Raw genomic sequence first — 12,381 nt, 5'->3', positions numbered from 1 at the left:
AGCTGGCCTACACAGTCTATAAACAAACAGTTAAATGGCCAAACTTCTAGGCTGTTAGTTGCTCAGGCTAGTGGCTTTCAGTTTGTCAGCTACCTAGGCTGTACACTACAGTGTACACTCCACTGTTGGACTTCGTGCTGGCCAAGCCTGGCTTTGGCGGAATTACACTGGGGTAGCATATGAGGGGTTTTTCCTCAAAGCACCAGACTCATATGCTTTTACTCTCTAAGCAGCAGAAGTGTAGTCACTGGTTAATCCATGGCTATTGGCTAAAATATATTGACAGAATTGTAGACAAAAATTAATTGTCAAAATAGTGAACATGTTCACTATCACTATTAGCAAAATAGTTTACAGTGAACATTTTCTTAAAATAGTGATTTGTTCACTAAAATAGTGAACATCTGGCAACCCTACGAATAAATGAGACGATTTAAGTTTCATCGTCCACGATGATTCTCTATTGAATGAAGATTTTTGGATGCAAACTTTTATCAAGTTAACAACTCAATAACAGCAGATTGTTCAAGATCCGCATATATCTGGGCTCTGGTTGAGAACCACTGCACTAGAGGCACGGCAAAAATCAGCAACAATACTAAAATTTGAGAAAATGTTTATTTTTAAAGCACAGTGGCAATATTTCGATAAGCCAACGTAAAGAAATAAAATACGGTACGCCCACAAATGGTTTAAATTATTTTTTTAACCAATGAGTTACACCAGTAGGTTAAACCCACTTACAGAAATTCGTTTGTAAAAGAGCAGCATTTCTTTTAAAATAACATGTTTTTAACATTTACGTAACAATGGCGTGTTGGCTACTGCTAAGCACTTCGTGTGGGAATTTCTTTTATAATTGAACCTAAAAATATCGAAGGCAAACACTCACAAACGCCAGAAGCCTAGAATAGCCGATAACCCGCAAAAAGTTTGCAGATACATTTGTTAATTTATTACAAGTTTTAAAGGTTTACGATGCAACAAAATATGAAAATAGGTAAAAACAACTCGATTTTGTACAATAGAATTCGATTCAGTACCAAACCCTAGCAAAACGAAATCATACAAAATAGCAAAAAGGCAAATACATAGGAAATAAATAAAGTTTTTGCACTCAAAGTTATTGCCGTTATCTATCCACACATTTGCACCGCACAGCGGAAAGAGGGAAACATTCGCCAGCAAAAGGACCCTTGATTTTTTCCTTCAAAAAGCAGAAAAGTAAGACATTATAATATTATTTCTTCCTCAAGTGAGAAGAATACTGTTGTCACACAATCAAGATCAGATTACAAAAGGCAAAACAAGACCGTAGCTTATGTTTTGTAAAGAGTTGTAAAAACTAACTTATGTAAGCTAGGCTACTGTAATTCTTTTTAACGAAGGTTGATGTAGTGGACAATCGATACATCACAATTTATCAAATGATAGCTCCTTGAAAATTACTTCTGCTTCAAAATTAAACACAAGACAAAGGCAAGAGACATTATTTCGTTTTAGTGTTTTTTTCAGGTGCAGTGAAAAATGACGCTGCAACATCACCACATCCCAGTCGCTTCAAATCCACATCAAGGCCTACAATTTTTGTCATCAAAGATGTCATAAAAATTGCGATTCCTTTTATTTCAAACAGGAATTCCGGTCACTAGTTCCTCTCCGTACTGAGGTGGATCTTTGCTGTGGTAGTACTCATTGCTTCGCCTCAAAGAATAGACACTTTCCAGCAGAGTGTTTTGATGATTTATATCTGTTATTCCAATCTTTTCCAAATCACTGAAATAAATGAACAGCAAACATGAAATGTTTTGAAGGAAAAAACTAAAACTTTTCATATCCCAAACAAGAAACTTTTACACTTCCAATCCATGGCACAGCAACTTGTCTTCGTATTAATCATTCAACAAGATAAGTCTACTGCGGTCCATATTTTGGGCCTTTACAATTGATGGTCTATCATTTGATAGGCGCGATTTTGTCTATCCTTACCATCTTTTCAGTATTTTTTTACATAAGCCAAAATTCACTATTGTCACATAAGCAGTGGCGCCGCCAGACCTTCAACAATGGGGGGGCAAAAAATGGACAGTGCAAGACAGTAGCGTAGTCAAAAATTTTGAAAAGGGGGGTGTTGACAGCCGGCGGGCGAAGCCCGATGGCGTGCTCGCCGAAGGCGACACATAGCGGCGGGGGTCTGGGGGGCCTCCCCCAGAAAATTTTGAAAAATTACTTTCAGTTTGGTGCATTCTGAGAGCATTTTCAACAAAATTGTGGGTATAAATATTTCTGTAAAATGGTGCTGTCCGGTGGCATAGCAAAAGGATAAGATCACGTTTTCTTCGGCATTTTTCGGAAATAAAGCTAAGTCTCTATGTTTTCTTGTTGCTAATTCCAGACTGAGATATTTGAATGTTTGGTACTGGCAAAACTCGCTCTTTTAATGCAGTTTAGTTTAAAACTAGGCAAACTTTGTTTTAGAGACATAGGTTGATTGCTTTTTTTTGCGAGATTATTACAGTTTTATTATTTATCAATTTTCTCCTTGGTTGATTCAAAAAACGATCTTATTCCGGTAAGTCACTAACTTTTATGCTCTGAAGTCAACCCAAAGTTTAGAAAATGTAACGTCATAGAGGTCATAAGAGTTAAACTGACTGGTAAAGCGGTGGTCGAATACCTTTGTGGCAGAATTAGTGGTGCGATACTGACGAGCCCAGCCTCATGGGCGAAACACGGTGTCTATCGCTGTCAATTCTTGCTACAAATCGGCTGCCGAGAAACATGTCATAGAGGTCATACATCTTGATGAGTGCCAAACAAAAAGCTTTGAGACAATGAAGTTACTTTAGGCTATTTCTGATATATTCAAGTTTTGTATAACGAATAGCTGTTTAGATGTTAATCTAGATCGAACAAGCGATCTCAGCAGTTGCAGATGGCTTGCATCCTTGCACAGTTTGACGAGAAATTACATCATAGGCTAAAGCTTTTCTTGTAACAATGTGTTAACATCCGTAAATTCAATTTGAAAGGTTGAAACCCCCGATCCCCCTTTCCTTGGCTACGCCACTGGTGCAAGACAGTGGTATATTATTTAATTTCTCTTGTTTTCTACCAGGGCTGGAAAAAATGTTTACCTTCCCGGGAATCTGTTTTTTAGAGAAAAAATTTCCCGCGGCTTACAATCACGATAATAAGAACCTTATATTTTACTGATCTCCGGAGCTGACGTAAACCTTAAAAGTCATGTCGACATATTCTTGATGCCCCCTTTATCGAAAATTGTTCTTTGTAATACCGCTTTGAAGGAGGATTACGACTATGAACAAAAGAATAAATTTTAAACTTCATTTTGAATTGAAAAGATATGACGTAATGTCTTCCAACCTTAGTTATATATTTTTTCATTACGTAACGTCTTGTAGGAATAAATTGAAAATCAGTATGATCACTCAAAATGAAAGCAATGGGACTACGAATCCTCACTAAACCAATCAATCAATGGTCTTGTTGCACCGAAGATGACAACCTTATATTTTACTGATCTCCGGAGCTGACGTAAACTTTAAGGCACAGATCTGTTGACTCAATGCAAACCCTTTGAAGGTTGGGGGAGGGGGGCTGTCAATTCAACTTTTTTGTATCAACAGTTGTATCTCTAAAACCACTGAGGCTGCGCCTACGAGATTTCTTGACTTTTCCTAATTTTTATTCACCTCTATTGAGCTGAAATTTTGAGCGAATAAAGGTTATAAATTGAAAGATGTAAGGCATTTCTCAGCACATCCTCTGAAATATTTCATATTCTATTGTGAAACATTTTTCCACCAGCTGGATGAAATTAATTTGGCCCATGTCTCGTTAATCCTAACTGTTTCACAGCGTGAAGGGCATTGGCTGTATGTAAAATAATGTAAAAAAAATTAATCACAACATTACAATGCACGTTATTCATTAGCCTACTCTACCAAAAAATAATGTGTAAACTCACGCTACAAATTACACTCATAAGTGACCTCAACATTTCAACGTCTATGAGCAGTTCTAAAATCTACATAGTTTTAATTTTCGGATATGCTCAGCGTGAATACTTTTACAAAGTGAATCGTAAACTTTAAAACCGTGCCAAAATAACAGAGATAGGCCTATCACTCCTAAAGCATAAGAAGAATCGACAGTCCCCCCCCAAACTGAGCAAGACTCCAGGAGCCCAACCTTCTAAGGGTTAAAAGTCATGTCGACTTATTCTTGATGCCCCCCTTATCGAAAATTGTTCTTTGTAGTACCGCTTTGAAGGTGGATTACGACTATGAACAAAAGAATAAATTTTAAACTTCAATTTGTATTGAAAATACATGACGTCATGTCTTCCAACCTTATCACATTTTTTTCATTACGTAATATTTACCACCACCAAACCACTTTTGACGATCGAATTTGTTAATTTATTTTTCGGTAAAATGTTTAGATGATGTCACGTCATTACGCCGATTTGAGATATAATTTCATTCATGACGTCGTATGGATGAAAAACTTTTACAAGTTTTATACTCTGCTGAGATTAAAGAAGAAACATAAATGATAAATATTGGAGAAATTGAGTCTCCTTTACAACTTAAGAATCGAACAACTCAAAACTGCTGAAACAAAACGTTTTGTTTAAGTGAAAGAATCACTGCAAGCAACCAATGCCAAAATGCGCGCGGAAGATGTCATGGGAGTGTGAGATATCAAAAATTTAACAGGTTGTTATTTTTCTACATCAATGTGACGTTAGTTAAAACTTTAAAAAGTCTATATCTTTGCTTCTGTAGAAAATCTTTTTATCTACTGTACAATTTAGTCATCAAGGTTTTCTATACTTTTTTTAAAAGAGAGAGCTTTTACCCCCCTTACAACTTGAGTTGAATTACTTGAGGTTGGGATCCAAATATTAAAAAAAAAAGAATTAAAAAGATGATGCCCAAAACATTGGGGGGGCAGCTGCCCTGCCTGCCCCCCCCTGCCGGCGCCACTGCACATAAGCTAACCTAGCTGAAAATATGTTGATACTATTTTTTATAAATCCATTCAATGCTCGTGAAGATATTTACTCTCGGACTGAAAAATCTTTTTCTGAATCATGATCTCGACAATTTACATCTTGTTTAAACATTTAAATGCCGAGAAAACTTTAATTTGTCGTCAGTGCAAACTATTCTTACAAATTTGCGCCGTTACCTTGGCTTCAGACGAAGGATTTGTTCCAGCGTGCTGCATCCACATTGTATGAAATTCTCTTTGTACTTTCCTAAGCCAATACTTGCCAACCAATCTCCCAAAGACGATATATCTGCTGAGTTCCTGGAAGAAACCTTGTTGCTGAAGGATTGAGGAGGAAGCAAAGGAGCGGCCAGCATGGATTCCGCTGGAGTGTCTTGACGGGAAAGGCGAGCAAAACTTCCCTCTGGAAGAAGACAACCGTTGTTCCGGTCCCTTGAGAAAAAGAAAAAAAAATAGTCATAAAAATAGCAAAGATTCTTTGTGGCCTACTTTAACAATCTACTTGCACACAATATACACAATTTTTAAGTTTTAGCTTTGATGTTACTGTACTGCAGACCAAAGTTGTTTTAGTTTTGCAAATTAACGATCTTGCCTGAAACATGACAGAAGCCTACCAAAACGCATAACGCAATAATCATTAAACGACTTTGGTACAAATGGAATAAAACTCAAAAACATGACAAAAATAGTGAAATATGTTCAATACTTTGAGATATCAACCTATATATACTGTACCCAGAGATGGATAAATCTATGTAGCATGTATTCTAAGGTAAGCACAAAGCAGTGAGTGATAAATTAATTTTTAGCACATTTTTTTTCAGAAAAATGTTTTTCTTACTGTTGCCCAGCAATCTCCTTGAGCAGAGAGGGATCACGAAGCATTTTGTCAATTGACGTCACAATGGCAGAAAATTTCGGTCGCTCGTTTCGATTTTTCTTCCAGCAATCAACCATAAGTTGGTGTTGAACTTGAGGACAGTCCATTGGAGCGGGAAGTCGATAACCGGTCCCCACAGCTTGTATGACCTTCAGATCAAAAAATTGTTAATGCTTTGAATAGGATGCAAGAGAAATACTGTAGTTACAAATAATATCCATCTGATAAAAAAAAATTATATAACAAATAATAAATTTAAATTATATTAGCCTACTAAATCAACATATAAATTAATTATTTTTTTGAAATGTTTTCAAACTTTTTCAGTTTTCCATTAAAAATAATGTCACTTAAGCTTACGTCTTGGTTGGACATTCCCCAATACGGTCTCTCTCCGTATGACATCACCTCCCACATGACAATGCCGAAGCTCCATACGTCACTAGCAGACGTAAACTTTCGATACGTAATCGCTTCTGGAGAGGTCCAACGAATGGGTATTTTTCCTCCCTATAAAACAAATAAACATATAAATATAATCGCGACGAAAATCTGCATTTATGTTAGCAACATCGCTTTACGTCAACAAAACAAGACAATGAGTGACTCAATGACGTTCTGCGCTATTTTAGATAGAATACGTCTATTGAATAATAATAATAATAATTTATTTGCATCAGACAAAGCTGTCCCAGGCCTCGAAATTCACGGCGGACACGGCGGACATGTCCGCCGTCACAGCATGTGATGTCCGCGGGAAGTACCCTCTAGATCGGTCATATTTGTCCGCCGAGAAATATCGCAGAAACTGGCGATACAAATCGTCATTGCATAGCACGAACAACTGTTGCAAGAATATAATTTGCGCTGGGAATGCGAAATTATCGCATTCCAAGCGCGCATCTAGACAAAGTTAATACTGTATCTCTTACCTTCCATTCAAGCAGAAAAACTTTCGAATTTTACGTTGCTTCAACGATTGATGACATTGAATCAGCGTAACAGAGGTGAATTCTTAGCTAAGAATTGATGGGAATATCGGTACTTCTACACTAATCACGCGCAACTTAGTTCAAGTCTTATGTCACAATGTCTGGCTTTGATCTCCGAGTAATATTGATAAGGCAAGGTTGGTTACAAAGTTAGATTATAAGAGTATAGGCTACTACAGCAAGATGCCGCAAAACTTAAGTTTTGGTATTACAGTAAGAAAGAAGAGGCCCAGGGAAATTTCTGAAAGTGAGAATGAGGGCGATGAACTTACTACTAGGAATTTTAGTGGTGATAGACGCATATATTAAAGGAACAACGAATGTAAGGATTAGCTCTGTCAAAGATCACAACACATCGTTTACCCCAAGCCATCAATTTCCGGCCATCGACAATATGAGTGACAAAAAAAAAATCAAATTAAGAGATTGTTTGAAATCGCATATTTTATCGCTAAAGAAGAGCTCGCATTTATGCTTTTCCCTCAACTAGCCGGTCTGGAGAAAAGACACGGAATAGATCTCGGTATCACGTATCTTAACGACAAGCAGTGATCTCGTGGAGATTGGCGCACGTCTTTGAAGATCGATGTTATTGAAGCTCTAATCATGCGCATATGTTTGAATGGCCTTGACTGCGCTGATTATAACTCCGAGCCTGCCGTGGTCTTGTGGAATACTGATACTATTTTGGAGAGGCGACCGCATCACGGAGAGGGGAAAAAATAATTGTGCTTTTTCTAATGTTTTATTTATTCTTTTCGTCACTTTCGCTCACATGACACGCAAAAATAAACCTAAAGAAAAAAGCCTAGTGAAACTTTGCACATCAGAAAATAGTAGCGTTACGCGTTAGTGTAGAAGTTTTCCGACTCGTGCCCAGAACATTGTGACGCAAGAAGCCACACGACCTCGTTCGGTGGAAGTTAATCAGTTATGCGGCGGATTATTTTTTTTATTATTTGTTTGCATCAGACACAAAAAGTCCATAGAATTTAAATTTTTAACAATCATCATATTTAGTAGCTACACGGCGTCAAGCGCACGTCGTTGGTCCGATGAAAGCTTTTCAGAGTGACTTCGCTGAAATTTTAAAAAGCCTAAACCGTAGCTATGGTTCTCAAATGGCGAAGACTTATCAAGATAAACGGATTAAGTATGACGATCGACGTTAAAACTGGTGTGTCCGCCGTAAGACTTAATTTGTCCGCCGAGATAGCTGCTCAGACCGGACACGTTTGTCCGCCGTCAACAAAAACGAATTTCGAGGCCTGCTGTCCATATCCAAAACAAAACAACAAAATAATACACAAACTGTAAATGCACAAATAACGAACAACAACAACGAAATAACATCAAAAAATGAATAAAATGAATAAATGTAAATAATATGACTGAGTTGCTGGGTAGAATAGGTAACGCCTCAGCCAGCAAAAGTTGCAATTCTTGCGTCGTTTCAGTTTCAAGCAACTTCGAGCGACGTTGAAATGCAGGACGCTTTTCATCACCCAGTCTCTTGACGCTTTTCAGTGTCTAGCGACTTTGAAACGATGTGAAAGACGCAACGTTTTCTGGGTGGGTGGCGAGCAGAGCGTAACAGTTTAAAACAAAGTGCTTTAATCTTTTTAGCTGTCATTGAATGCACAGGTAGAATATGTTTTTCCATTTTGTTCTTCAAGCTTCGAAATCTTGCAATTTGCGCGCAAAGCAAACTCCGCTTGAGTGAGCATCATGCGTACTATATCATTGCTAAACAAATTTCAAAGATTTGTCTTTGTATAAATATTTTAACCAGGACTACTCCAAAGCGTATCATTGCACGACATACTGTAAGAACGGTGGTAATATTTACCAGCTCAGCATCTCGTTCTTCAAAGGTTGCATCGGCTACAATACATATGGATGACGATTTTAAACCAGATGTAACTCCAAAGAAAACCTTTATTATCTCATAATTTTAAACTTTGTACTCACTCTTGTTGTGTACGTAGCATCTTCGTCTTCCTCAAGGACTCTGCTCAGACCAAAATCCGACACTTTACAAACGAGTTGGGCGTTCACCAGTATGTTCCTTGCAGCCAAGTCCCTGTGCACGTAACCCATGTCAGACAAATACTTCATTCCGGCAGCAATGTTGCGCAACATCCCGACCAACTGGAGCACTGTGAACTCTCCGTCGTGTTTCTGTGATGAAAGAAACATGATTAAAACAACGTCATAGTACATGTTGTTCTGTCAACGCAACAGCTGTATTGTCAACAGAAAAATGTTGGCTGCGTAATAGGCCTATACTTTCAGAAAAGGGTTATACGAAAACATATTCAAACTTTTTTAACCTGTGCTATCTCAATCATTAAATAATGATAAAGCAATCGTTTTCTGATTACTTTTTCTGTAGGTGGAACGTGGCAAAAGCTAGTCTGCTAGTTCTTGTTGCATTGCAGTCAATCATACAGATTTGTTGCTACAAAGAACATTGTGTTTTTATGCCACGGCGGCAGACAGCGTATAGCTCAGGGAAAAGATGGCAAATTTAGTGATTCACCGTGACTAAGTTATGATATCTAAAACAGCGTAATTCACTGTGAACTCATATAACTCTAACTTATCTAACTTTTCTTTGATTTTACCGAGATTGTCGGAAAAGTGTAAACAACAATGTAACTATTTCCCTCACAAGTTGACAAATATTAGACGACTAACAAACCAATGAACTCACGTAAACTAATCGCACATTGACCTTAGCCGATAATTTTGTCCGATGTATCTTTCTTAAATCAAGCCATTATCTCTTTGATAACACTGGCCGACACAATTTTTGGTGCCGACGGTTTTTGAACTGATTTAGACTAACTTTGGGGCGCTGAATCCGAAAATGCAATCAGTTTTTGTCCATCAGGTCAACTTTTTAAGTTACAGTGATTCCACTGCATGAGTGAACTTGTGCATAAGGGCCATTCCGTGTCGATTTACACAGTCAAGAAATTCAACCTTTCAATTTTCTTTAAATTTTACACACCTTTTTACTATTCTATATGATGAACACTTGCAAAATTTGAGTGAAATATATTGAGAAGCGAGAGAGTTATGAACCATTTAGTTTGGGGGGTCTGCTGAGAGGGCACAATTTTTTTATTTTTGGCCATGTTTGAGGCCCTATTACTGCTAAACTAAATTAGGTAACAACCCAATTTTTTTACAGGTGATAGTACTTCTTCTAAATATTGAAAAAACAACATCGTTCACTTTGTCACTCTAAAAGGTCAAAGGTCATAGACTCCCAAAGTTGGCCGTTTCCAGCTCTCGGTTAAAATTTTTCAAAATTTGAAAAGCTCACCAAGACCCCATTTTTGATTGATTTTGGCTGAAATTTGGTGGAAGTGTTGTTTACAAGATTTTCTATGAACTGAAAAAATTTTAGTACAAAATATTAAATTGGTTGGGAGATATTTTATATGAAACATGGGTCAAAATGGAAAAAAAGCTAAAAGTGGAGTCCTTTTAATATCCCGGTTACCCATGACCCCAGAGAAAATTTGCACTGAAATTTTATCCACATATTCACTAAGATATGACAAGTCCACCATGTAAAATTGATCCATGGTTCTCAATGTTTTATAGAAAGTATGCGTCAAAGTAAATCCAATTGTGGCAACCCTTAAAAAACAGGAACAGGAAGTTCTTCACTGTGTACAAGTGTGTAGCACTGGCCTGATTGCTGAAGCTAGGTTTGGATATTGCAAGAAAGTCCTATTTTTCCTGTTTATGCCTTTTGTGTTTACTGCACAAAAACACCAGTCGCTATTATGATATTTTGGCTCATGCCACACCATTAGACTTCTTTTGTTTCGTCCATTGACGTAAATGTTCTTTCAAAGTTTTGCAAACAATGTGGGGAGCCCAAGACTTATCTTGATCCCCAACTTCACTTTACAGTAAAGTAAGCAAGAAAACTTTAAAGTAAACAGTAGTAAAGGCGTGGACACACAACACCTCCAGACTCCACACCTTTACTTTCCTACTGTAAAGTGAAGTTGGGGATCAAGATAAGTCTTGGGCTCCCCACATTGTTTGCAAAACTTTGAATGAACATTTACGTCAATGGACGAAACAAAAAAAGTCTAATGGTGTGGCATGAGCCAAAATATCATAATAGCGACTGGTGTTTTTGTGCAGTAAACACAAAAGGCATAAACAGGAAAAATAGGACTTTCTTGCAATATCCAAACCTAGCTTCAGCAATCAGGCCAGTGCTACACACTTGTACACAGTGAAGAACTTCCTGTTCCTGTTTTTTAAGGGTTGCCACAATTGGATTTACTTTGACGCATACTTTCTATAAAACATTGAGAACCATGGATCAATTTTACATGGTGGACTTGTCATATCTTAGTGAATATGTGGATAAAATTTCAGTGCAAATTTTCTCTGGGGTCATGGGTAACCGGGATATTAAAAGGACTCCACTTTTAGCTTTTTTTCCATTTTGACCCATGTTTCATATAAAATATCTCCCAACCAATTTAATATTTTGTACTAAAATTTTTTCAGTTCATAGAAAATCTTGTAAACAACACTTCCACCAAATTTCAGCCAAAATCAATCAAAAATGGGGTCTTGGTGAGCTTTTCAAATTTTGAAAAATTTAACCGAGAGCTGGAAACGGCCAACTTTGGGAGTCTATGACCTTTGACCTTTTAGAGTGACAAAGTAAACGATGTTGTTTTTTCAATATTTGGAAGAAGTACTATCACCTGTAAAAAACTTGGGTTGTTACCTAATTTAGTTTAGCAGTAATAGGGCCTCAAACATGGCCAAAAATAAAAAAAAATTGTGCCCCCTTAGCAGACCCCCCCCAAACTAAATGGTTCATAACTCTCGTGCTTAATATATTTCACTCAAATTTTGCAAGTGTTCATCATATAGAATAGTAAAAAGGTGTGTAAAATTTAAAGAAAATCAAAAGGTTGAATTTCTTGACTGTGTGAATCGACACGGAATAGCCCTTATGCACAAGTTCACTCATGCAGTGGAATCACCGTAACTAGAAAACTAGATCTGATGGACAAAAACTGACTACATTTTCGAAATCAGCGACCACAAATTAGCTGAAAACAGTTGAAAAATCTTCGGCACCACAAAATTTTTTCTTTTTTGTCGGCTAGTGTAATAACCGTTTTTGAGCTCATATTTTGTAGTAACCAGATGAATTTCATGGGATATTTCGGCTACATTTGTCAACACGTCGCTCTAGAAACTGATCAAGATTTTGTCTCCAGATAGCTTGCGCTGTCAGACAGTAAATCAGTTTTAATTATTTTGTGCTGACAGGAGTGAATTTTTCTAAGGAAACCACATTGTTAAAAATTGCGTAGCGTACTTTTTTACGTAAATTTTACGAAAAAAAGCTTTTCATTCTCTTTCGGCTACGTTGGAAAACCATTTGGTAATGTCAATTTCCTTCAG

The 12,381-nt window shown here is 37.2% G+C and overlaps 1 protein-coding gene across 1 annotated transcript in view; it reads right to left on the bottom strand.

Moving 5' to 3' along the window:
- Positions 1-612: 612 nt before the first annotated feature.
- LOC145786944 (ephrin type-A receptor 4-B-like) overlaps positions 613-12,381 on the bottom strand; it is a 45,054-nt gene continuing 33,285 nt past the window's right edge. Inside the window, exons 16-20 of the mRNA XM_082598692.1 lie at positions 8,890-9,099; positions 6,287-6,436; positions 5,888-6,075; positions 5,221-5,475; positions 613-1,776 (exon numbers count right to left, since the gene is read on the bottom strand). Coding sequence (XP_082454818.1) covers positions 1,629-1,776; positions 5,221-5,475; positions 5,888-6,075; positions 6,287-6,436; positions 8,890-9,099 — 951 coding nt within the window. The 3' untranslated portion in view covers positions 613-1,628. The remainder of the gene's footprint in view (positions 1,777-5,220; positions 5,476-5,887; positions 6,076-6,286; positions 6,437-8,889; positions 9,100-12,381) is intronic.

The sequence above is a fragment of the Aplidium turbinatum genome, chromosome 2 (assembly GCF_918807975.1).
Source record: "Aplidium turbinatum chromosome 2, kaAplTurb1.1, whole genome shotgun sequence".
Taxonomy (NCBI): Eukaryota; Metazoa; Chordata; class Ascidiacea; order Aplousobranchia; family Polyclinidae; genus Aplidium; species Aplidium turbinatum.
Note: the sequence above shows the minus strand (reverse complement) of the source record. Positions and strands in the feature narration are given on the sequence as shown.